Source organism: Branchiostoma floridae, chromosome 5, assembly GCF_000003815.2.
Source record: "Branchiostoma floridae strain S238N-H82 chromosome 5, Bfl_VNyyK, whole genome shotgun sequence".
Taxonomy (NCBI): domain Eukaryota; kingdom Metazoa; phylum Chordata; class Leptocardii; order Amphioxiformes; family Branchiostomatidae; genus Branchiostoma; species Branchiostoma floridae.
Genome location: NC_049983.1, coordinates 21142019 through 21169501, shown reverse-complemented (window position 1 = coordinate 21169501; position 27483 = coordinate 21142019). Strand labels below are relative to the sequence as shown.

The following is a 27483-nucleotide window of genomic DNA, read 5'->3' as shown; positions in this document are numbered from 1 at the left end:
ATACAACTTGCTGATTGCACTCACCTATATAAGTAAAATACTAAGATAAAATTAAAAAACATGACAAGATTTTAATCCCAAATTTTATTTTGGAGCTTTGAACAAAATTGATCATCCACGGACAAAATCAACTTCATTCTTAAGATCAGGCACAGAAACCATACAACTAACACAGGTTTGAAATTTGTGAGTGACATTTCTATAATCTCATACAATGTTGTTAGCTTATACAATCAACCACAAATGTCAATTCATAGTCAGAAATGCAACACCTGAATTTCATTCTTGATTTTTAATTTTGTATCTTCATACATGTTACTAAAACTTCATGTAGATTCCATTGTTCAGTTCTAAATATTAGCCAGATATCTATGGCTTTGTCTGCATGTTATGTTGGAATGAAGTAAGACAAAGTTACTATGAATATAAGCCATAGAGTGTGTAATTCAGACTGACGTTTCACGGTGCATTTGTTGGATCGATTGTTAAATATAACAATGAAACAGAGCTGGGAGAAAGAAACGAGTGATATGCAGTGCAGTATACTTACTATCACACTGGATATATCCACACTTATCTGCAAACCTTAAAGAATCTCAAGCAAGGTCTTCAAAGTTCAAACATATCACAAGAATTATACACTACTTTTCTCTACTAAGTGGTAAGGTGAGATTTTGCATCTTAAATGTGCACATATCTAAGACAAGAGAGTACTTAATTAAGAACATTTCATCTGCATTCTTACCATCTACCCTGTCTGGAATACAGACCTAACAAGTTAGTTCTTCCTTCTCTCAAGTAAGCATTGATGATTTTATAGTGGTTTACCTCTGATTTTCCTTCATCAGTTACTAAAACAATTGTGTCACCCCAATCGCAAACTAACTTAATGTAGAATTTTGGTGCGTACCATAATTATCTGTCTAGATCCACCACTTACGGTCACATTTTAACTTGACTCTAAATATACACGTCTGTGGCTAGTTACTACTACTATAAAATAGAATTACTTTCTCTGCAGGAGGACAAAAAGCAAGTTGTCTGTGCTGCGATTGCCTCTCAACCTGCTTTTTTGTTAAGATGGAAAGTTGTTTGCTGTGAGAGACGACTGAAAACAACCTGGCATAATGTATCTGATTCCGCAGGAAAATCTGGAGCACATGTTTCACATTTCCATGGCTATACATGTATGTGTCTAGGCTTTCATCACTTTAAGATTGTAGTTGTGATTGCAGACTAGCTTTCAGAAAACTGCAATATCTTCTTAAGAACTTTCTTCAGGCTATGAAAAAATGCTTGTATGAGAGCTGCATGTGTGCATGCAGTATGTCATCACGTTGTTGTGGAATTGTGATACAAGTCACCAGAGATCCTTGTTATTCAAAAGTCAACCTGAAATTTCGGACACCAATTGTTACAATCTTACAGACTCTGAGATAGACCAGCTTTGTAGAAGCAGTTCATGTGAACTACACTTGAAGACCATCTGATCACTGACAGTCTCTGAAACCATTATGCCTGGTGGTTCTCACTCCAGTCAGTAGGCAGCGCCGGCCATAGAGGTAGTACATAGCAGTAAGCTACAGCTTGCAGTATTATGTTAACTTGCATGAAATTTGTTCCTGTGCCATTCTTGCTCAAAGCAAACACCTGCTAATGTCAGTAATGATACATCTCATCTTGGCACACAAGCTGATCGTACAGTCAAGGCTAGAGTACTGTATTTCCCTATAAATGCACATTATATCTATCTAGATTTACTTGACAATTTTTCAGCTCCTTTGTTGACTACACGAAATTTTGATTGTGTGGGAATCTTGTTTATTCTATCCGTGGTAATACAAATCATGTTCCCTGTCATGTGTGCTTTTATAAGGGGGAATACTGTAAAGCCCTAAACGGTGTATCTGAGGAGGATATCTCGGCTGCCTTTGGTGTGAGCCCACAGTCCGACAGGTCCTGTTAGCAGCGATTGGAGTTGGGACTGTCGGGTAAATCCTGTGACAGACAGCTGTCATGGCATCTGCCCTTCCCTCCTCATCTCTGATGCCTCAATACCTGGACAACACAACAGGCAGGTTAGTTCTAACTGTACAGATTACAAATATTGTATGTCAACATCTTGGGTATTAAACTCCACAAAAAGTTGCTATCACCTTGTGGTAGCCTTTCCCAAGGTAAGAAAAAAGAGGACGATATAAGAAGTGTCACAGTATTCTGTGTTTAGATAGATATTTAGTCCTAGAAAGACATTACAGTATTTTCTGAAGGTGTATTCTCTCTCTTGCTATCATCCACTGCTTTCACATATGGATTTTCTAATAAAGTCTCTAAGTCTCGCAAAGTCTCACATAACTCCACAAGCAAAGTAGTAAAAATGTATGATTTAGACTTCATTGCTCCCCCACTATGAGACACATAAGGCAGGTAAGGTGGGTTTGGATGCAGCAGCTGACCTGTAGTAGTTGGGTTTGAAGGGCCCGGCCTTCCCGATGCCCAGGTACCTGGCCTGCTCATCACTCAGCTCTGTCAGGTGGGCGTCGAAGGCTGGCAGGTGGAGGCTTGCCACATACTCATCTGTACGAGAGGCAATTTATTAGTTAGACAACTATACAGATTATAAGACACACAGTTTGTATTTACTCACAAGTAAAGAAAAATTCTAAAATCATACTTTTCTAGAATAGACCTACATTTTGTATGTCACAGGGATTTTTTCAAAGCTTATTTTAACAATTTCAAGGCCATGTATTTGCCACATACTCATCTGTAGGAGAGGTAGTTTGTGACAACTTAACATATATTAATCATAAGATCTACAGTTTGTAATTACAAGTAAAAGCAGGTTCCAAAATTACACTTTTGCGAGTGATTTGCTATTCAAAGCTTATTCTACTAATTTCAGGGCCATGTTTTTGCTTTTCTGAGATTACTTGCAAAAGAAAAGAATTGGTTAAGAATGACATACCCATCTTCTTGGGCAGGAGGTAGACATCTTGTTTGTAGCGCCCGGCGGGAGCGTTGAAGAGTTCTATCAAGGCCAGGGCCTGGGTGGCAGCGGTGATGGACACCACAAAGGAGGGCACACTGGAGCAGCTCAAGTTCACCAGACGGCCCTAAACAAAGATGATAAATATTTTTCAGAACAGTCTCTATAGATCAGTACATTAAGTTAGGCTATAACCATTGGTGCTGTCTAGTTGCAGTACAGGATACATCTGCAAGGTGGCTGTCCTCATCCATGGAAAATTATCACATACAAAATGGTACTATTACTATTGCTCTGGATCTGCTGATTGATCAATAAATCGATCAATCAAGCAATGCTGGCATACACTATAGGATTAAATACTTCTTTGCATGTTTCACAAATACAGATATTGTACAAGCATCCAACAGTTGTGTTCAGACTTTGTCTGCAGCAAAATGATACTATGTTAGAGGATCAGACAAATCAGACAGCAGCTATTGTATGCAGGGAAAGAAACAAGGCTGATGTTACTCAGGACTTACCTCAGCCAACAAGATGATCCTCTTGCCATCAGGCCAGAGGACATGGTCCACTTGGGACCGTACCTTCTCCCACGTCAGCTCGGGGGTGCGCAGGCTGTCCTGTAGAAACAAGTACATGTATTCATGTATGTAAATCTACATTGTACACTGTCATACTGGCAATTTTAACATGAGTAAGACTAGGCAAGTAATACAAAATTTCACTTTCCCAGTAGATATTTATACCATTGCCATTTCATGAGGACTAAATTCCTAAAATTCTGAAATGAGATTTTGTACAACGTATAATTTTAGAGTTTCACAAGTCAGATAAGTGCTTAGTTAGCAAATCTAAAATCCCAAACCTCACCAAATCCTTCAATGTAGCCATTCACCTATAATCAAAATCTTATCAAATTCATGTAACATACAAATGTATAGCTAATTCAAAATATTCCCTTGTCCCTGCACGTGTGTATTTGTTTCCCAAATACTAAGAACATGTGAATGGGAGTGCGTGTTGTACAACACAGCTGTAGTGATCTTTCTTTTAAATTAATAATTTCAGCTCATAAGTTCACAGATGAGGATACTAACCACATCAATCTCAGTGTTGGAGTGCCCCATGTTGCACACCACACAGCCAGTCTTCATGCGGTCCAAGTGATCCCGGGTCACCACGTTCTTATTACCTATGGATAGACAAGTAAAATACAATCAGCAAACTCGATATCTTTCCCTGTCCTTGTTTCTCAGTCTGATGTACAGTCGGAACAGTTTAGACAACCTTTCTCGTTCTGAATCACAGCGCACACAAAAATCATATGAATCTAACTTTGGAGGCTTTTTCTAGTGTTGTTATCTGTAAAAAGAACAATTTCCGCTTATTTGTATCATTATTTGTATCAAGCCTACAATCCACCTTGAGCCCGATAAGTGCCACGTAATTAACACATGCTGTGTTTGCACATTTATCTGTTGCAAAACTAGTTGCTGTGACTTAATGTAAGAATGAAAGGTTCTTACCCGATGCTGTGATGACAACATCGACCTGACGGATGACCTCATTCAGTGTCACCACCTTGAAGCCTTCCATGCTACAAGATATCAACAGTCAATCTTTGAGAGCAAACCAGATTTCATACTTTATGTAATATCAGCTCAATTCCACCATGTGCCATAATACAGCCACATAAAAAAAAATTGTTACAAAGGCCTTCTCAAGATTGTCTTGAACACCTTACTACCTAAAGGGTATAGACCTCAGGATAACTGACTTTGAATTCATTTTTTTTTCAGTATGTGGCAGTGTTATGGCATCTGGTGGAATTATGACAGTCAACGTGACTTCACTTCTTCATATAGCTTCTCATTACAACTTCAGTATAGGGCTTGGCTTTACAGTAAAAGTAAAACACAATTAATCCTTGTATTTTCACATTATGGCTTATCTTATTTCATTATGGTCAGTTAAGTGTCCAAGTTATCACATTATGGTCAGTTAAGGGTCCAAGTTATCTCATTATGGTCAGTTAAGGGTCCAAGTTGGACCGGTGCAATGGCCTAGTGGGTAGAGTGTTCGCCTTGCATTCGGTAGGTCGTGAGTTCGATCCCCGGCCGAGTCATACCAAAGACTTTAAAAATGGTACATGCTTCTTTCTCTGCTTAGCACTCAGCATTCGGGAAAGAGTATGGAAGTTGAACACACACCACTACCAGTGGACTAGCCCCCTGCTGTAGTGATTGCGTTGTGTGGCCCAAGGGCTACTGAAACGGAGATGGGCGCCGCCCTATGCGCCATCAGGCGCGGGAAGGAACTTTGACTTTTTGAAGGGTCCAAGTTATCTCATTATGGTCAGTTAAGGGTCCAAGTTATCTCATTATGGTCAGTTAAGGGTCCAAGTTATCTCATTATGGTCATTTAAGGGTCCAAGCTATCTCATTATGGCCAGTTATGTGTCCAAGTTCTCTCATTATGGTCAGTTAAGAGTCCGTCATGCCATATGTCCTACATACCTGGCCTGCAGGGCACAGATGGGGTCGATCTCCGTCACACAGACAATAGCACCCAGGCCACGAAGTGCAGAGCAGCAGCCTTTCCCAACCTGCAACAAACATCAACAACAATGGTCATAAACAACAAATAAGTATGGAGTTCGAAAGTTGGTCTTTGGAATTGACACAAGGGACAGCTATATCCATGTGAAGGCTATTCAGTGCCATTAATAGTAATGTCAGCGTGACTGCCATTCAGCACCGTGGACAATGATGGCTATGTGACTGTCATTCAGTGCCATGGACAGAGATGGCTATTTGATTGCCATTCAGTACCATGGACAGTGATGACTATGTGACTGTCATTTAGTATAATGGACAGAGATGGCTATTTGATTGCCATTCAGTACCATGGACAGTGATGACTATGTGACTGTCATTTAGTATAATGGACAGAGATGGCTATTTGATTGCCATTCAGTACCATGGACAGTGATGACTATGTGACTGTCATTTAGTATAATGGACAGAGATGGCTATTTGATTGCCATTCAGTACCATGGACAGTGATGACTATGTGACTGTCATTTAGTATAATGGACAGAGATGGCTATTTGATTGCCATTCAGTACCATGGACAGTGATGACTATGTGACTGTCATTTAGTATAATGGACAGAGATGGCTATGTGTACTTATTGAAGTAGTATTACATCTAACACTTGGTGACTGGTTATGTTCTACAATCTCATATTAAATACAATTACAACTTGGCAAGTGTAACAGAGAGTGGTATGATAGAATAGAACATCCAAAGAAGTGGAAAACTAACCTCCCCATAGCCACAGACCACCACATGTTTGCCACCAAACATGATGTCCGTGGTGCGTTTCAACCTGCAGAGGAAAGAAACAATCCTGGTGTGTAACAGTTCTTCATACTTGTCTTAGAACATATTTCTGATGACATACATGGTAAAGGTCTCTCTCTTTTTAACAATGTAATTTTCTGCAATGTCACTTTGCTACAAAAAGAGGTCGCAGATGCTACACAACTCTTATCTTTCAAAATTTGGTCAGGACAAATGGTAGATATACGAAATATCTGTTGCTAATACCATTTCTACAAAATCTGCCACAAAGAAATGTTTAGTGACAAAGAACAGTTGTCTGAAATTTTAGAGAAATTTCAGTCATACACCCATGTGATAGCAAACAGCAAAACATCACATCAGATTAAAACTTGGCTAAGCCTTACTGATAGTCATGTTTGCTTTCCTAACATGCAGCTGGGGCGACTCAGCTGTAAGAGAAGCTTCATTACAGAAGTGACTCTGTTTAAAACAGGAACAAAGGGGGACCAGGAAGAGGGCATACTACACTTGGGACTCGGGAAGTAAAATTTCTTCTTCTAGACAGATATCTCATGTTGACATTATGGTACAATGCTTGCAGAGAATCAGTTGAGAGTTGAGACATTTCTCTTAGTGTCTTGTGAAAGATCATCTTTCTACGAATAGAATAGTTCCATGCTTTTGATCTTTCAACTGAACACAAGAACAGAAAGTTTTTGGCATTGCCTTTTAGTTTGTTAGTTTAATACTGTTAGAATTTAGTCAGGAGTAGACTAGGAGAGGGAAAAGTGCAATGTTGATTCTTCTGATCCCCCTGGGTTCTTTAAGACATGAAGAAAGCAATTCAAGAGTGTGCTTACGCATCCAATACTGACTCGCGACAGCTGTATAAGTTATCAAACTTTTGCTGTGGGTAGGAAAGAAACGACACCTGCAATTAGACTATGTTGGCATGGTACTAAAATCTGGACAGCCCAGAGAAAAAGACAGAAATACCACATAATCAACTGGGAACAGAAGCAACACTTGCAACACTCCAACCTAAAAAAAAAGGCACAAACTAACAGAGATTTGTACTATCAACAAAGTTTTTCTTTGCTTTCTTCCTTCCAACATTTTGCTACAGGTGTTTAAAACTTTCCACAGTTGTGGGACAAATTTGGTGACAAATTTCATTCAGTCTACAGAAAATTGTTTTAAAAAATCCACACAGCACACTGCAGTTCTACAATGTAAACTTTAAGAAATATCACAATTTTTCGGAGTTGCTTCAACACTTTTGGTGCACACTTCAAAACACAAAGAACTTACATCCCCTATTTGCAATTTGCCACGGTTTGAGAGACAAAGAGCAGTCTGTTGAACACATACCTTTGTGACTGAGTCATTCACGTTCATGGCAGGGACTGTCAGAGTTCCTGACTTGGAGAGCTGGTACAATCTGGGGGGATGAAGGTTACAGACAAGGTTACAGGATTACCCTTGACCTCACAGCTGCTCAAGGTGAACCACTGAGCCTGAGCTTTTATAGGATAAACAGCTTGGAGCATGACTACAGAAGAGTGGGCTGCTAATCCCCAATAATTGCCCTGGCAGCTGGGGAGGCATGCAATCAATCTGGGTTTACGGCTTGGGTAGGGGATAAAGGCTCATCAGCCAGTCAATTACATGTATTGGGGAATACTGTTTGAGCTAACACTAGTAACAGTCGCTACATAAATGTGACAGGGATAAAACATACCATTCAAAGTAAACTATATTTTTAAACTTGTGGGTATTTGTGTTCCTTGATGACAAAACCATTTACATAGTCTTGATTATATTACTTGTTTGTGTAAGTCCATTCTCTTTTGGTAAGGGATCCCACATTTGGTAAGTGATCCCAAAATGAGCCTGGCAGTACTACATGTACAAGCACGTCTGAATGATGACAAGTTTTCCATGTGTCCCAACTAGGGGTGGGTACCGGTACAGAAAATTCAGGTCCAGGTCCGGTTCAGGTCCAGAGGATCAGGTCCAGGTGTGGACCTGAACCTGGACCTGATTTAGTATGTGAGAACTTGTGAATGGACGATACTCAAAACAATGGTCCATTTCGCAACAAATACATCTGTTTTGTGGAGTATTCGACTCCCACTGGCGTTTTAAAATCCTAGAAGGCTAACTGCCTCTGTACTATTAACTGTAAAACTTGGTAGAGATGACTATAGGCTATACATGTACTTCACTTCGCTCTTGTTATTTTCCTCGGCCAGTAAGCCCCGAAACGTGTGAATGCCTGATCATATAATTTGTTCATTTTCCAATAGGTCCAACATTCGGTCCACCGAATTTGTTCAGGTCCGGTTTTTCTGGACCGGTCCAAAAAGAAAAAACGGTTTTGTACCGGTACCCAGCCCTAGTCCCAACTATAATCTCATGTCTGTACTCTCATCTACGTGCAAGCACATCTACCCCCCACAGGATGGGGAACAACAGACAATAAACCGGATAGTGAAGTGAAGTGTCCTGACCTGTGAACACCGGTGACGCTCTCCTCCACGATGCCCTTGATCATGCCGAACATGTGAGGGTGCTTCTTGTACATGACATGGGTCAGGTCCCCACCATCATCCAGAATCTACATTTTTTTAAACATTGGAAATAGGGAAAGACATCAGTATGGACCTGTCTCCAGGAAACTTGCTTCTTGGTATGGACAAAAATTTTGCCCTTTCTGTCCCAAAAAATCTGAAATCTATGACATCAAATTGATGAAGCTGTATTCCCGTAGGCTTAAAAGGATAAAAAACATAGATTCCCAAACAATGAGTGGGACGCGAGAAAAAAATCAAAAGCTGGAGACAGCTCTGGTTAAGTATCATTTTAAAAATGTGACTTTGATGACAATGCGTGTGTAGATGCTACTGAAAATATAACACTAGTACTGTATGTTTTATTTACAACTTTTCTACTTATAGGAAATTTTGCTTTCATTATGTTTCATGTCATCAGGAGAAGAAATCTCCATGGCTAACCAGAGCAGACTGTATGATACAGTAGTAAAACTGACCATGTTTGGCTGCCAGCCCTCGGAGCTGATGCTCTTCTCTATACACCACCAGAAGTCATCCTCAGTCTCACCCCTCCAGGCAAAGATGGGATAACCTACAGACAACATGCAGTAACATGTCTTATCTTGTATGTAATGCTAGTTCACCTTTATCCACTGTGTATCCTATATCCTTGGTTTTTAGAACATTGTATTTAGGAATATCAAGTTGACGGACGGTGTATTATTTTGCAGTATTTTTAACATATTGCAAATTGAAAACACCTTCCGTCGACTTGATATCCCTAAATACCATGTTATTTTTGAAAACAATTGATATACATGTAGGTTACCCCGCAGATAAAGGTGAACTAGCCTTACACAACTGCCCTTGGGCATAACCAAATCCTCTTTATAAAAAATTGCATGCATAATGTTACCAGGATGTTCTTATGATGTTTACATGTGTTGAAGCAGATTTGCATATGACTAGGTCTAACCACTCTTCTTACATACTGAGGAAATATGTCCAATTATACATCCCATAAAATGAAAGTTACTAACATGAAAGATACAATCAATCAAGATATCTCATTTCACACGCAGTACAGTTTTAGTTAGTACCAATATGTACAATGCATGCATTAATGACAATGATTTTGTAAAACACACCTGCTTCAGCCAGAGCAGCGGCAACCTCATTCTGTGTGGAGTAGATGTTACAGGCACACCATCGCACACTGGCACCACAGGCCACCAGGGTCTCTATTAGTACCTGCAAATCAAATACCCAGGGTCTCTATTAGTACCTGCAAATCAAATACCCAGAGTCTCTATTAGTACCTGCAAATCAAATACCCAGAGTCTCTATTAGAACCTGCAAATCAAATACCCAGAGTCTCTATTAGTACCTGCAAGTCAAATACCCAGAGTCTCTATTAGAACCTGCAAATCAAATACCCAGAGTCTCTATTAGAACCTGCAAATCAAATACCCAGAGTCTCTATTAGTACCTGCAAATCAAATACCCAGAGTCTCTATTAGTACCTGCAAATCAAATACCCAGAGTCTCTATTAGAACCTGCAAATCAAATACCCAGAGTCTCTATTAGTACCTGCAAATCAAATACCCAGAGTCTCTATTAGTACCTGCAAATCAAATACCCATGGTCTCTATTAGTACCTGCAAATCAAATACCCAGAGTTTCTATTAGTACCTGCAAATCAAATACCCAGAGTTTCTATTAGTACCTGCAAATCAAATACCCAGAGTCTCTATTAGAACCTGCAAATCAAATACCCATGGTCTCTATTAGTACCTGCAAATCAAATACCCAGAGTCTCTATTAGTACCTGCAAATCAAATACCCAGAGTTTCTATTAGTACCTGCAAATCAAATACCCAGAGTCTCTATTAGAACCTGCAAATCAAATACCCAGAGTCTCTATTAGTACCTGCAAATCAAATACCCATGGTCTCTATTAGTACCTACATATCATGTCAAATATCCAGAGTCTTAAACTGTATTAGTGCATGTACGTACCTGCATATTATTATATAAATAATACAGGGCCTCTATTTCATACAATATTTTTATGGTACAAAGATCTCAAAAGCAGCAAAATTACTTAAAATGATTTTACTCTGTCAAGGTAGCAATACCATAGCATGTATGAATGAACTGGTAATAGGAAAATGTCCCAACAGATCAAAGTGAACTACCATGTATGTAAGAGCAAATGGTAAGGTGAAAAAACAGTCCGGCCATAGCCACTTCAAATATGGAAAGCTCCACTTTGGCCAAAGTGTCATGTACACATACTGACATTTCCTTAGAAAATGGGGCCAAGCCTATGCAAAATAGTCTGAAGAGATGTGAGTGGCTTACAGCAGCTTGTGCAGTGAGATGTGTGCAGCCGGCGATCTTGGCTCCCTTCAGGGGCGTGTCTCCTGACGCTCGCTTCCGGAGAGCCATCAGACCCGGCATCTCTGCCAATAGGAAATCAACCATTAGAGGAGGAAAACCACTCAACAAGTCAAGTACCCATCATCAGAAATGCATATATATCACCAAGACTCTTATCACAGAGGAAATCTCAAGAACATAAATGTAAATGTGTAAAAAGGATTCGTAATGCAGAGGAAATACCTCAAAAACATTCATGTAAATTCGTAAAAAGGATCCAAAATGCTTCCTCTCTTTACTTTTGTTGAATAAAGGTATGGTTTCAAGAAAAGGTAGTTTTGTGTATTGACAATTTTTAGTTTTCTATCGCCCACAGAGTGTTATCAATATTTTCAAGGCAAACATAAGAGACAATGTAAAACAATTTACCTCTAGCTTGCATATACTGGTCAACAATAAGTATGTTTCAGCCACAGTTATACATTATCTTATTCAATGGGTTTCTTATTCCCCAATGCATCTTGATCACTATAGTATACTGTAATTGTTCATACCTTGTTCAGCGATCTCGATCTCCCTGCGGCCAAAGGCAGCCTGCCTGATGTTCTTGACACAGAAGTCAGAAAACCCTTTGGAGTTGGTCTGAAAGGATGAGAATTACATGTAGCTATCAATTACATGTAGCTATCAATTTTTAATTGACAATAGATAGACATCTGCTGAAAACCCAAACATACTCAGAAAGGTCTTAACAATGCTGTCTTTGGATAAATTTGAACATGAAGAAATGGACTTTTAGATTGTTTCATGACATTTATCATCTTTCTGGATGGAAGATACATATTCTTTTGTAACAGTGAGCAACAGAACTGTTGGTTAGTGACATTTTGAATAAACAAAAGATTATCTTTTGCCCTTTAGTATTAACACATAGCAAACACTGTGACACACCACAGCAAACATGAACAACCCTCAACTGAAATATACAGAAGGAAGTTCACACTTGTGAGAAAAACTCACAATTCACATGTACAGTCAACAGGAAAAACAAGCAGAAGGAAAGTATCACTGAACAGAACATAAACCACAGTCAAGGATGTCCACAGAAAAGGACAGCAGTCTCTATCTAACCTGTGTTTTAGCCCTTCCTTTATTTGCTGAAGCACCATTGGTGTGTACCTGTGCCGATGTGGCATCCTCAAAACACAAAATAGCAAAGTTACACTGGCTACCTGAGGCCACACCAATTTAATTGAATGGTTCTCAGATTTTTGAAATGCTCAGCTGAAACGTTGCATGTCCTCTGAATGTCCAGTTGATATTTATTCATTTTAAAACGTACGAGAACCAAGGAAATGAATTGGTGTGTCCTAAGGAGTACCAAATACTAGTTTTCTTGTTCAAGCTACATTAACATCAAACTTAAGAAAATTCATCTGGAAATATGCTTGAAGTGTCTTTTCCATGATCTGAGTATCAACATTAAGAAATCAAGTCCCTGACATGGCTAACAAGAAATTGATTAAGAAAGGACTTAAGAGAGTGACTTATTGTTATCATCAGACATTCTGGATTTTTCAGAAACTTTATAGATCCACAGATTTTTAAAGATAGTCTGCAGAAGAAAAAGAAAACTGAAATGAAATTTGAAATTACTTGATGTTTACCTATTCTCTCTCATGTTTACAAACAGTAAACAGTGTATGCAGAAAGATACATATGCATCAGATTCTGTGTGACAACAGTTGTTGTGTTTTGCTTTCTGCATGTCTGTATGTACATGGTGGCTAACATCCCCATGCATGGCCGTGCGGGCAAAATCCCCGATTGCCAGGATAGCATACTTGTACAGAGTTGCTATGGAGGTATGGAAAGACAGATCTTGACAGTGTATGAATAATTTCAAGGAAAACAGTTTCAACAGTCAGACTGCAGCTATACTCCTGTGCATCACTGACATCATCTGAGGTAGCATTGAAATGTACAGTATGGCTGCTCTGTACAGAAAAATGAATCAAATGCTAAGTACCAACTGCTCGGGTATATGTAACAGCAAGGGGCAAAAAGATCTCACCTGGTGCTTTTCCCTTGGAGAGACGTCATCTTCATCGGACGAGCTCCCGGAATACGACGCTGTAAAAGATACGGCAGAGGGTGAGCCAGAACCGCGGACACTCCCCTTTCTCTTCTTAGATCTACGAGATTTCTCCATCGTTTTTTGTTTGCTCCACAGCCCTGGAGGAAGTCAAGCGCTATGCGGATGAACAGTCGGTTTCTCCCGGGGAGATGAAATACGTGAGAAGCATTCAATTTGATGAGTCTGGGAGAGGGTGAATAATAACACTGAGGGCATGTTCCTGACAGCCCACTCTGGGTTCAACCAAACCTGCATCTGACAAGTTTAATAACATCACAGGAAATGTAATATTTCTTTCCTAAATGCGTCATCCATGGAGGACAAGTGATTACTGAAAGCAATTTCAGCAGCAACCTGTGGTGTGATAAAACAAAGGGTATTACTTTATCTAAAGTCTATAGTGGGCCTCCTGATAGGGGTTTTCAGTATCACATATCAATTATTATGTTGTTGTTGCCATCAAATAAGGTCAAAGCACAGGATGAAGTGATTTGTAAATAAATCGGTATCTGAAATACTTTTACCTACCGCTTTTACATACCTGATTACAGTAATTATTTGCCATTCAGTAAAGCAACATATTCTAATAATCTATGTTTCTAATCGTAATTGACTGACGAATAGAGTTATTTTATGCAAGGACATGATTTCCTTCCATTTCCACATTACCAGTGACCAAATTAACTGATCACATGTAATGTGCATAAGATTACTAAGAAATTACCCATACCATACTGTACTACTTTTATTTTAACATAACACGACATTGCACAGTGTCCATCTTTCTGTGCCATAAAAAAAACTGTTTCAAGGTTCGACTGTCCTTCAACACTTTGTCCTTCTCTTCCTCTGCGTGTATGAATTGATCAGGTGATCAGGTGGCATATAAAACAGCATCTGACATTGCCGGGTGAGTTGGTTATCCACAGGAATATCCAGGGCACCCATGTGAGTTAGTTATCCATGGGATATTCAGAAGCGAAAAAATTTTTGGGTCGAGCCATCAAAAAAAATTTTGGGTTGTGGGGAGGGCCATCGAAAATTATTTTAACGGACCCGATTTGCACCAGCCAGTCCCTCAGGACAATCAGTCCTTGAATAACCGATGTGTTAAACATACACTTCATGTCTCCTTTTGATACCCAACAGTTCCACATTTTTAAAGCATGATGCACTCGTTCTCATTGAAATGTCGAAAATGGCCTTTTTTTGGTCGAAAAATAAATCGGCTTTATTTTCGGTGAAAACTACCTGGTTGTTTAGGAAAATTCCTCTTTTAACCATAGCCAAAAAATGGCAACTTATTATTTTCGGTCCCATTGGTAATGCATTACAGGTCAGGTAACAAACGTTACCGGTAACGTTTGTTACAACAGTAGACTTAACCCTGTTTTCTTCGAAAGGACTTACCTTATTGACTACATCATTTAGCTATAAGTGGACGTCAATTGGGACATTTAAAAAGTGGGCAGCTTTTTTACACCAGGTCAAGTAGAAAGGTTAGACAGCATCGAACAATGGTAACGTTTGTTACAGTCATTTCTGTGCAACATTTTGTTAAGCAAGGTGGGATACAAATGACAGTCAACAATCCTTTCTTGTTTCTTTAGAAAGCCAGGAAAACTGTACGTCGTCACAAAAATTGTCATTTCTTGTTTTAAACGTGGCTAACAAAAATGCCGCAACCGTCTAACTACATGTAGAGGTGGTAACGTTTGTTACAGAATTTGGCGACAGGCATAAATCACGTTACATAGACTCGAAAATCAGTGAAGGGAGTGACCTGACGTGATCAGTCAGAGGGCCCGGCTACCTGGCTTCACCTGTCAAACATTCAGTCTGGGAACTGCATTACTACATTTTTAGCTACTGTTTGAACTCTCTGTGTCTTCTCAGGCGACAGCCGTTTTTTAGGGGTTGAAATCCTACTCGTGGCTGTAATTTCTTACAAGACATCAACCAATACGAATGTTGTGGTGCGACTTTTGTAAAACATTACAGGGGTTGTGGAAAAATAAAAAAAACAGTGATGTTGCCTGCGATTTGCTCTATATCAAGTCTTAAAGACAGGCGACAGCATTTTCGACATTTAAATGAGAACGAGCCGATGGACACATGTCACTGGACCCAACCTAAGTAGCGGACAGAAGAACAGCTATTTTATATCTCATTACAGACACGGGCACCAGAAATAGAGACCTGCTTTTGTCTGACTTTCCTGTTATGTCAATCTGAGTACCAACATGTCTTTTTTATTTGGGACCTAATCCTACCAGATACAGAGCTGTTTGTTTGGATCTAAATTTCAGCTGACAAGCACATCCGGTGAAGCCATTTGCAAGACAGGAAAGCTACTATTATAAGGATGCTTAAAATTCCAAATCCTCTTTAGTAAAGGACCTTTGGTAAACAAGCCCTCAACTCAGGCTTTGTCAGTGAGTCATCTACACCTATTGCTAAAAAACACAGACTTGGGGAGTAGTGCAGAGACTGGTTTGACTGAAGATTTACAAAAGATGTAACTGCAAATGTAAACTCAGTCAAGTCTGTACAGGTGACAACCTTTACATAAGGCCTACCTGGCCAACGTGACCACTTTGATAATTGTTCCCATTGACACAAGCATTACAAATCCCGTCTACAGTGACCACCTGTCTACATATACAAAATGTACCAGATTTCATCGGTCTGAGTCTCCTTCTTGGTCAGCTTTGACTGTTTAACATTCCAAAGATCAACTCATCCCGATTCACCCTGCCTTGCACATCTGTGTATCATCAGCCTCACCTGATAAAGTCAACAGTGCAATGAATGACATGACAAAAGCTTATGCAGCACTACTGTACAATTTGCCGACGAGTTTTCTTGTACAGGCATTATCATTGTCGTCAGGATGTATTATCAAAACCTCAGTGAAAAATTACTTGTTTTCATATTTATACGTTTGTAATCCATATGGCATTATGATGAGTGTTCCAGATGACATACTGAGCCATTTCTGTCCAGCTGATTTGACTAAATCAACACACACTACCATATAAAGATGAACCACTTTTGCTGCATCAACTTATTTGGACCTTTCCATACATGAAAGTGTAAACTAAGTGATCAAATCATTACTTAGATAAACTGGGAATGCAGAACAAAACATAGTAGCTAACATTACAAGTAAACAAGCAACAATTACTCGTGATGATATTAATGTACAATACCTAAATGTAGTACTTGATAGATACATAACAGCTTGTATTAAAAAATCAATGCAGAATAGTTTTAAATTCTGGGGCAGAAATGGCTATCAATTATGGTATCATTTAAAACCAAGGATGTCTTAATTTCGGGGATAGGTGGGTGTAAAATTGCCTGTTGACAACAAGTAATCAATGTCAAAGTATTTCAACCCTTAGAACCATACTTTACACTGTCCACCCTTTAGCCAACGTGTCGATCTCCCCACAGTTGTCAGTATGAATGAATATCACAGACAGCCTGAGCCTCACCTGAACTGTAGCTATCTGTCGAAGACTGCGACACAGACCTGCGTCCCCGCGATGACCGTTTGGGCGGTGTCTTCCCACGGCGCTCGTCCATGAAGCTGATTTGCTGGCGGGTGTAGAAGGAGGAGGGAGAGAAAGAAAACAGAGGGTAAGATCCACGGCTCAATCGCGCACTCAGTCGCTTCTTACAAGGGCGGGACTTGCGCTTCGCGGTTGGCACTTTCTCTGCAAAGGCCATCGTCATGTTACACAACAGAGATTATCTTGTCAATCTCCTTGGCTATTGATTCAGCCGTAATGCCAGGCTGCTCAATAGGGATTCTTTTAGCACACTAATGAGGTCCTATTGCCGGAGCTCCAGGCACATCCTCTCGTCTCCCTGCACCTGGAATGTGTGCCCTGGATGTACATGGATGTGTTCATATGGCAATTAGCCTTTAGAGGGTACCGTACAGATAACCAGACTATTCCTTTAAGGCTTCCAGCAAGAAATTGGTTCCTGTTCCTCCAGTTTTCATGCAGAATGTTTTTCTATTCCTGAACAGTATCATCCTATAATCATATTCAAAATGAGTGTTATAAAAACACAGCAAGACAAAACAAGCCACACATTTGATCATGCAGGCAGCATTAATAAGCCATTTGCTGTACTACACCCAGGTGATTCATATTCATACAGATTTGTTGAATCAATAAGTGACAAAAGAACTCCTTCCACATGTCCTCTAAGTCAAAAGCTGTGTGTAGGTTTGTGACATGAAAGGTTATTAACAGGACAAGATACATTTGCCATTATAAAACTAAAGGTTGTAAACAATTTTAATCACAATGTTTCAATTGGACTGGGGTACACTCACATTAACCCAACTGCAAAACAGACACATTAGCAAAACTGTAAAACACACACATTAACAAAACTTTAAAACACACACATTAATCCAACAGGTAAACCTTACAACCTACATGTAGACTGTACATGTAAATGAAACAATCAAGTCCTCTACCTGTTTTGTCAAAACTAATTAGCATACAATGATGACAGTCGACTATGTGCTACAGTGTCACATTTGCAATCATTGTTGAACATTTGATTAACAAATGTAATCAACCTACAGAGGGAGAAGCAACCGAACTCAATCAAAAGGCAACAAAACATACACTTATTATCCATTTTTAGCCAAATTTCTAATTTTGGTTCTATACTTCTTGTGTAAATTGGTTAAAATATCATTCTTAGGAAAGGAATTCTCACCATCCTTCTGACATATGGCACCATAACTTTCCATCTCTACCTGTGCCAAAACTTAGAATTGATTTAGACGTCCAACAAACTCGGTGTAAAGTTCATATGGTGCTGATTGTTAGAGTGTTTGCTTAGGGCTTGCCAACCAAGTAATAAATTCCTGTACCAGATATGAACAACAATGGAGTACATACGTTTACATGTAGCTGTTAAACTTGCAAGATAACGCCGTGTATGGTACCATACCTACACATGAAACGGTACATCACTGTAACGCATTCCAGAATCTTTGTCACTATCATGATTCAGGAAGCAAAGAGAGGGCCACAGATAACAAGCCCAGCAACACTGTTGAGATACAGCTATGCCCCAGTAAACTACATACGAGACTCCTTTGCCATTACCTTCCTGGCCGGCTGTTCTTGCCAGACCTCCGTGGCTCCTTCGGCCCCACGCGTCGCCTCTATGTACGACAAGCGGACAGATTCTCTCCGCAAAACGTTCACATTAAGTGGCACGTTATTTTGTGGAAGCTCCATCTTTTACGTTTAAGTTCTCTGTAACTTCTCGTAGAACTGCTGAAACGGCCACCTGTTCTCTCAAGGTACGACCTTGAAGAAACGACCTTCAAAGGCTTTTTTGTCCAGTCTGGGAAGCATGGAACTATGGGAAGTCAGGTGTCCATACACCTATCAGTGTGCAGGTTGCAATCTGTTGGCTCAAGTACAATTAACTGTAGCAGAGCAACAGTTTCTTCTTATTCATATTCTATGACAAGTCTACAAGATTTGCAACACATTGTTCTTAGCAGGAGCTGTATTCAAAGTTCAGTTAAGGCATTACTAGTATTCTAAGTTTGAACCTAAAACCTAAAAATTTATGAGACAAAATATGACTTCTCAAAGAAATGAGGTACATTGAAATTCCCTGTAAAATCTGATATCAATATGGGTTATTAGCAGGTCAACTATCATATTAGTAGGATGGACTCAGGAGTATTTACATAAAGAGGCAGTTTCTATACAGTATACTGCACCTTTCTTTGGTAGCGATAAATTACTCCATCCCTACATCTGCTACAAACATGTATGCCCAGGTTAATCATATACAGTGTATATTTGATGCAATAAATTAACTTATCATGGAAAATTTTATGCCCACTGGGCACATTGAGGGCATTACCTTGCCTACAATGAAGGCTAAATGTCCATGTACATATGAAGTGTCATCGAGCAAGGTCATAAAAAGCCTGGTGGGTGGTGAATGAGGATCATACATTGTAATCTACTTCTTTCTGAATTAATAATATAAAGTACATGTTCAGTAGTATAGAATACTCTTGGGGTAAGGATGACCTAATATACAAAATAGCTGGGCGAGATGCAATGGAGGCAATTTTCTCTCAAATTATGAGGTAACTGATATACATGCATGTTCCTGTACAACCCTAAACTGCTATTTTTGCTCAAATATATGTGTGCTAATTTATTTCAATAAAAGCTAAAAGTATTCTTCTGCCTTTCTTTAGCAACAAGTACACCTTTGATCCTGATTTCTTTTTCTGAAAAGGCTTCAGAGGAAAATGACCTATGTACACATGTGGTGTCCTAACACATATAATTATCCAATTGGCTTTACAGGTGTTTAGTCAGGCACACTACTTTCCTCCTCATTCAGTAGCACAGCCAGGTGATCACTACCTGGATCCTCCCTCAGTGCCTGGCGGAAGGTGTAGAACGCCACCTCTCCTCGCGTCGGCAGAATAGCCAACAACTTCCTATTCATACCATTCTGGGTCTTGCAAAGGCAGATCTCTTCCTCCATCTCTTGACTAAGGACACCCTTAACCCTCAGATCTGGAATAACGATGCTGACATGCAGGTCAGAAACAAGTGCTCTGTGGTTGTCAGTCAACAGTTGCCTGTGCCTCTCAGACATGGCCTTGGGACAACCCTTTGGGTACAACTTATTCTGATATTGTTCTACCTGTTTTTGCAAAGTGTCAACACAGCCTTCCAGTGTTCTAATTTGCTTTTTCAGTTTTTCTCCCTCTTGTTCCTGTACTTTCAAACGACATCTGAGATCTGAATTTTCCTGTTTGTGCTTTTCTTCTTGGCTTCGCATCTGTTCATACAGCTCCAAATTTTTTACTTTGAGCTGAGACTTGTCCTCAATAGGTGGTGCTGTTCTTCGTTGTAACCGGCCAAGTTGTCTGTCCTTCGGTTCCATCTTGTTCTGCAGACATGTTTTCAGGAGATCCACAACTTTTTGGTACTTGACGTCTTGTGGCTTACCATGCCTGTGCTTGTGAAGAGCCATCTCTGATGGGGTCAGCCCCGTGACAGGTGCCTGAATATTGATGGTAGCCCCTGCTTTGACCAAGGCCTGTACCACCTTCAGGTCACCCCTGTCAGCAGCTAGATGTAAAGGTGTAAAGCCAACCTTGTCGTGTGCATTTAATGTGTCCTGATGGCATAGGAGGTCCACCATCTCCACCAAAGGCTTCTCCCTGCTTACAGCAACATGCAGCAGTGTGCGGCAATTTCCATTTTCAGTCCTGTCCAGAGCAGTTTTGTCCGCTCCTGAATCTACCAGAATCTTGCAAATGGCAAGGTCATTCTCACTCACAGCAGTGTGCAGGACAGGTGGCTTGGCAAATCTCTTGTTATTGACATCAACACCAGCTCTACACAACAGTGCAACAATGTCTTGTCTTGTCCGCCTTTCTGCAGCAGTTTCATGCTTTAGGTCCATGGCTTGAGAAAGGTCTGACTTTCCACCCCAAGTATCCTCATTGACAGGAGAGGCTCCACACTTTAGCAGCTTCTCTACCAAAGCAATATTACCAACAGCTATTGAATGGGACAGAGGAGAGTATCCTCTAACTGGGACGTTAACCTTTGCCCTTGCATTTACTAGCACACCAACCATTACTGGCGAGTTCTGTTCACAAGCATGTAACAAAGGAGTGACTGGCCTTTCGTCACCATGATCAGATGGCTGTACAAGGTAGTTCAAGTCTGGCCTGTCCTCTTCAAGAAGCAATGTCTGCAACCCCATGAGATCCCGATCACGTATTGCCCGTAAAACTTGCCGAAGCTTCCTGACGAGTTGTTTGTCTTGTGCCAGGGGAGGGTCATCCATTTTGTTGATTTGCACCACTCAGCAGTCGTGACAGCTTCTACCAAATACTGTTACTGTAGTATGAAAGGTACTTTGGAAAGACTCTGTACCTTTTCCATACCACAGACAGTCTCAACCTTTCAAAATTGAAAAACCCAAACCACACCCTATCTTGTTGTTTCAGTCATTTGCGAACCACCTGATGTTTCAGAGTCCAGCAGTTATAGAAAATCATTAAAAGCTCAAAGTCTTTTGGCATGCATGTATGAAATCATGTATATATACTATGTTCTAACTTGTTTACAACAGAAACATAACATCTTCAATTCTTATGAGTTATGAGTAAAGGATGTATTGTGATATGTGTACCTACACTATTGACCATCTTTGCATAAGGACTACCTGGCCATTGTGGCCATTGTTTCGTGAATCCATAGATCATTTTTCCATTGGTCGCCAATGTACTACTATGAACACTTTCTTCTAGTTTGTGGACCTGTCATCACAGACAGCTTTAACTATATGGTATTGCAAGAATCCTCAACTGGTCTATAACAAACCAATCATATTCTCTCCTGTTGGCATGACATAGACTAATCTAGAAAATGGATCCTTAAGGCCTAATCTATATTTAACATGACTTAGGAATCCACTAACAATTGATTCACTACATACAAGTGCATGAGATGGTTCACCGACAGATAAGGTATATGCTACCTTAGAGGGTGATTTTACTTCAGTTGTCGAAAATGGTCACATCATCCATGACCTCTTTTACCCATTAACAACTACGTGCATGCACATATCCTCAGGAGGTGTTTTTTATGGCAATCACTGATTTCATGACAATCACTAAAGACACATCACAATGATCTCTCTTCATACTAGCCAAAAGGCATGGATGTATGTAACCTCCGGAGGTGTCATTTTATGATGGTCACTAAAGATGGGTACACACTACACAACCCATTACTGGCAGTCACCAATGTTGGTTGTACGATCTATTGTCTCATTAAACACATGCCCACTCCAACCCTCCCCTGCATGCAACACCTAATCTAGAAGCTGACAGCTATGCTAACCATTTTATGAACTTCCCTGTATCCATGTCACTTCATCAGTGTATCTCTTAACTATTGGACTCTGGAACGCAAATTGATTCAATACAAATATTGCTTAGCTTCATCAAACAGTTTCCAAGCAACAACGATGACATTATCTGAAGTGGCTAACGTCCCTCACCTTAATAAACACCTTGACATGCAGGTCACTCATTATGATTGTATGTGTAAATTAGTTCTTCTGACCTACTGTTTGAAGAAACTCTTATTGGTAATCCATATTGCCTTAGCAACCTTTTAAGTTGTAGTGCTTTAAGTTAAAGCAACATTGGCAACATCTGCAACAGACGGCCTTTAAATTTTATTTAAAATTTAAATCTAAATTATGAAATCTTATCCAGGCCTCTAAATGAGATTACTATTTACCTGGGGGAGAGCACCATTGGACAAAGGCTGGGCCCAAGACTAGTGTGACGGTGAAAGAAAATAAGACACTTCCCAAAAAAAATTAAGGCAAACAATAGACATAGACAAGAATGTAACAATGAAATACCAGAAGTACACATAAGAAGAGGACAGTGGGAAAAAAACAACATTATGACATGATAATTCAAGGTCAAGATGACAATAAGTGTACAAAGAAAAAGATAAATAAAATAGCAACAGTGACAGTAACAATATAGAAACCTACCACAAGATATAGCAGTCTAGTGCAAGCATTGTCAGCAATGCATCTAGCAGTGCTAAAATAAGGAAACAATAAATTCTCCTGAGCAAAGCAGGCAAGGACTGTAGCACTGAAACAGCAAACAACTGAAGCCTTGTGGAAGATGCCAGTTACTGGAGTTAGCAGGCATTTGTAATCATCATCATCAGCAGGCACATCATGCAGGAGAACACCTTTCGCCGCGGTGTTACATCCCGGGACATCCTCCGCTTGCCGCTGGGAGGGGGGAAAGAGCCGGTGTCGTCCACGTCAGGGACGTATGTGGAGGGGGAGCGCGGGCGGCGGCTGGACATGGCGGATTTCATGGGAAGCAGCTCCATTTCCCCAGACATGTCCTCCACCACCACGGTGGGCAGAGGGTGCTTGTCAGCCACGGTGTACGCACAGTCAACTTCTTCGTCTATCAGAATGGCTTCGTCTGCATAAGCCTGGACTGCAGGCTAGGCACAAATACACAGAACACAGCGAGGAGGGAGGGGGGTTAGAGGAATAGTCTGGAATAACAAAAATATGCTTGGTCACATAAAGTAGGATGAAAAAGGAATAAAAGAAATATACAAGAAAGAAGTCAATTGAAATTAAAAAAACAAGTTAGATATAACTGTTTGTGAACTTATCAATTATTTTATATGTGTAGGCTCTTAAAGTCTGATGATTGATTTGTTCTCTGTACAGACTCTACAGAGGAAAATATATGTATGTACCATTGAACTCAACTATATACTGTACAGCATATATGTAGAACATACCGGTACGTATGATATTGCAAGAACATCTAGGTTTGTCTGTACTTCCAATATTTTTGACTCAGAGGAAAGATGCCTGGCCTGGGTGCCATCCAAGTTCATTTACAGGGGCTCAAATACTAGTGCTCTCCCCTGACAAGGATGGAACCCAGGCCATCATGGTATTTACAAGATAATCTAACGCTGGATCAAATGACAAAGAAATCAACAGACTTGTGTGCATTGTGTAATACAATACAACTGTTGGGTATGAAAAGTTCTACATGAAGACCGAAAGATGTTTTAACTTGGATGGCCAAACTTATCTACAAACTTAAGTTCCACAATGGAATTATCTAATTTTCTTATTGCTTTATGTAAATAAGCATAATCTATGTTAATGGTTGAAATTGTCATATCATGGAACACCTAGGGTGTACAAGACTTCCATCTGCATGGTGATCAATCGCTCTGGGATTCATCTGTGGCTGATTCCATGGCACCAGGCTAGGATCCTTCCGTGGCACCAGGATCCGACTATGCTGGGATTCCGCCCGTGTCTGGATTCCATCCCTTCATCTAGGCCAGCTTTCATCTGGGCTGGATTCTGTCTGTGCCAGGATCTGTCTTTGCAGGGATCTATCCCCACTGGTACCCGTCTCCTGACGTCCAAGAGTAAAACGACCAGCCATCACTTATCAGGTTCTACTCTACCTTAAGGATATATACTATATCATTATAATGTGTTTACAGTTCCCATAAAATATTATACACCCAAATAAACGTTTGTACTACACTTTTGGTTGTGCCTATTGACCAAGTCATAAAACTCATATCACAATTTATAACTTATTCACAAAGCAAATAGTATGACACAATGAAAGAAAGAAAATACAATAACAAGATCTGACTCACTATGGTTATACATGTGTAGTCTACAATTATATAAACTTATGGCATACAGCATTGTACAGTTTGTTTACTACTGTGATTGTCATTATGTAGTGATACTGATGAAATTTGCTGTTATACGTATCTTTATTTGATGTAGTAATTGGTATCTGAAAAGAATGATTGTCATTATTTGTCCTAACAAGTGAGGATGACTGCTAAACATGATTTGACACCCACGTGTATTTACAAATCAAACAGATAGTAAGTTGGGGAGAACGAAAATGGCAAACTGCGTCACTCGCAGCAATAAACATTAACTTTTAATTCAATACCTGTCAATGTGTAAAAAGATAGCAAATTTACAAATTCAACCGGTTGTTGCCATTCAAATAGGATTCCAACAATTGACAGAAAGCTGGGCTGACATTCTTTGAATTTTGATTGAGTCTTATGTTAGAGTTAGACTGCAGACAAGTTGAGACTGAGAGAAAGTTCACAGGTCATTGAGCCTTATCACCCTGAGTACAACAGCTTTGACTCTGTTGTCTGGTGTTGGTCTGTCCTGAACAATAGCATAGGCAGCTGTGACAGTCTCTTTTACTCAGTTCCTCAGGCTGAGGACCTCAGCTATGGTACCTACATGTATGCCTGATGTGGGAAACTCCTTAAAGACAAATTAATTAGTAACCTTAGAATATTTCCTAACCAATTGTACAACTGTCATTAAGGTGATTCCACTAAGTTGGCAAAAGAAAACTTGTCAGAATTCAGTAATCACACAGATCATCATAAATGAAATATTTTACTGTAAAGTCCTTTTTTGACTATAATTTTTCTATAGTTTGATAATCAAGTACAACTGCAAAGCATTGTCTCTACCACTACTAACCTAGTGCTGCATGTACAATGACTAGCCTGTATTTTCACTATCTCTCGCTGGCTGGGGTTAATGACCACTAGGGCGGCGGCAATATTATAGGGCCGGCCGCTAGGAGCGCGATTTTAGTCAGGCTAGTACAATGACATGCAATTTACATTGGTACAACAGGTACCTTTGCATTGAGTGACTGAAGCCAAGGTCCTCATCGACCCACAATGAACGAACAACAACAACAGCCTGTGCATTGTGCAAATCTGCCCAAACTGATACATGTTATGTTCAACTTTAAGAAAAATCTTGGTACACAACATGTACTGTTACTGAGGAAAGGTGGGACCACACATGGAGTTGTGGTAAATAGAAATAAGGCAGGCTCTGCCTCTGAGGTGTCACCAAAAATCACAGAAAAAGAACTTTCCAAATAATACTTTTTTCATTCCTTTTTTTAAACAGATCACTGTTTTGTGTAGTTATGTTCTGAATATCTAGGAAATATTTCCCATGTAGTTGTTTAACCGGTGTAGACAACCATGCTGAAAATGCAAAGCAGTGAAAGTATTTCCAGCCCAGGGGGACAATAAAAGGTGATCTTTTGCATGACCCTAACTGTGACTGTATTTTAACATTCTAACCCTAATCCTATTGTTTACCCTTAACATCTACATCTTTTTTGTAAAGTGATAAAGCAAGTTAGCCATGTGGTATTGAATGTATAGTTTGGTGTTTCACAATCCCAAGTATATATATCTGATGTGTCATAATGGAAACTGGTGAACCTGCACAATGCTTTGTTTCATGTGTACACGAATGCCGGTGGGTTGTGAATGAAACCTACGTGCACAGCTGAGAAGGTCACATTGCACTGGCCCCATGTACAACATGAAACATCCATCTACCTCGGCCGTGTAAACGTCATGATCAGACGTTCGTGATTGCGCCATACATACAAAGACCGGCGCGATGAATGGTGGCATATGGGAGCTTCATGCCGCGTGGTTCAACTGCGTACATCGCGTTTCACTAAATCCCTAAACGCACGAAATTAACTATTGCCTCACGATATGTAGATTTGAAGGTTAAAAGTACAAAGATTTGATATGTGGCTTACTGGTGGTACAAGGAGATGGTCGATCAGTTTGAATACAGGCGGCACATATAGGGGGACACATCTAAATACGGTATGCCGTCACAGCTGGTAGCTCACAAAGCATGGTGGCGATCTGGAGTCCCCCTTTGACAAAACTCAAACATGTCGGCTGCAAAATTCGGATCCAACTTTACAGCCCGACTGGCAAAGGTGACCCCTACCTTACAGCTCTCCGCACGGCACACCGGACGATCGCAGTCTGACAGGAGAAAAACGTGAACGTTCCCTGGTGTGTAAGAAGTGCAAATGAAGTCTAGGCTGTCTTACCCGATTGGCCGTGCCCGGGTGAAGAGGCTTCCCGTGGTTGAGGCTGGCTCTCGGGCTCAGCTGACCGTCCTCTGCTTCCGCCGACGCCATCTTGACATGCAAATTACGTCATCACGGGACCGGGGTTCTGGGCGACATCTCGTGCGCAGGGCACCCTGGTTGCCAAACATTTACTTACTTGAAGATTTCGCTCATACAACCAAGGGCGTTATATGAACGATATATACAACGAACATGTAACATTTCGCTCTTATCACTCTCCACCCCCCCCCCCCCACCCCCAAAGAAAACGCCAAGACACATTTAGGATTTAGGAAAGGTGAGACATCAGGCGCTCAGAGTTAAGACGAAACTTAAGTTACAAAGTAACGTAACGTTAAAGTTGACGATAACGTGTTAACTGTAAATTTTATTATCTAAAAAAAACAACGTAAACACTACACATCGTGGAACGCAATGATTCATCTTGTGGGATAATACATGAAAATTTTGCTGTTGATCTAGC

General features: G+C 40.2%; 1 protein-coding gene across 7 annotated transcripts; it reads right to left on the bottom strand.

The window, feature by feature from the left end:
- Positions 1-220: 220 nt before the first annotated feature.
- On the bottom strand, positions 221-27125 carry LOC118416520 (S-adenosylhomocysteine hydrolase-like protein 1). 7 transcript variants are annotated; one of them, XM_035821643.1, is made up of 20 exons: positions 26979-27111; positions 23239-23505; positions 16915-17017; positions 13352-13410; positions 12409-12474; positions 11832-11919; positions 11260-11360; positions 10043-10145; positions 9392-9486; positions 8853-8959; positions 7711-7780; positions 7200-7246; positions 6319-6382; positions 5509-5597; positions 4519-4589; positions 4090-4184; positions 3514-3612; positions 2969-3116; positions 2457-2577; positions 221-2058 (listed from the first exon to the last, which is right to left on the bottom strand). In XM_035821643.1, exons 1-20 carry the CDS (start codon positions 27066-27068, stop codon positions 2052-2054), a joined length of 1890 nt encoding a protein of 629 aa, XP_035677536.1. In that variant the 5' UTR covers positions 27069-27111; the 3' UTR covers positions 221-2051. The 7 variants fall into 7 exon arrangements, with proteins under 7 accessions (XP_035677536.1, XP_035677538.1, XP_035677540.1 ...); XM_035821645.1 differs by having other exon boundaries at positions 26873-26981; XM_035821647.1 differs by lacking the exon at positions 23239-23505 and having other exon boundaries at positions 26979-27125.
- Positions 27126-27483: the final 358 nt, after the last annotated feature.

Bases quoted from the DNA above. Each gene is read 5' to 3' on its own strand.
- LOC118416520 (XM_035821643.1), bottom strand. From the start codon at position 27,068: ATGGCGTCGGCGGAAGCAGAGGACGGTCAGCTGAGCCCGAGAGCCAGC. The intron at 23,506-26,978 runs GTAAGACAGCCT...ATTTGTGCCTAG, and splicing joins ACCCGGGCACGGCCAATCGG to CCTGCAGTCCAGGCTTATGC. The intron at 12,475-13,351 runs GTGAGATCTTTT...TTGTGTTTTGAG, and splicing joins CTCCAAGGGAAAAGCACCAG to GATGCCACATCGGCACAGGT.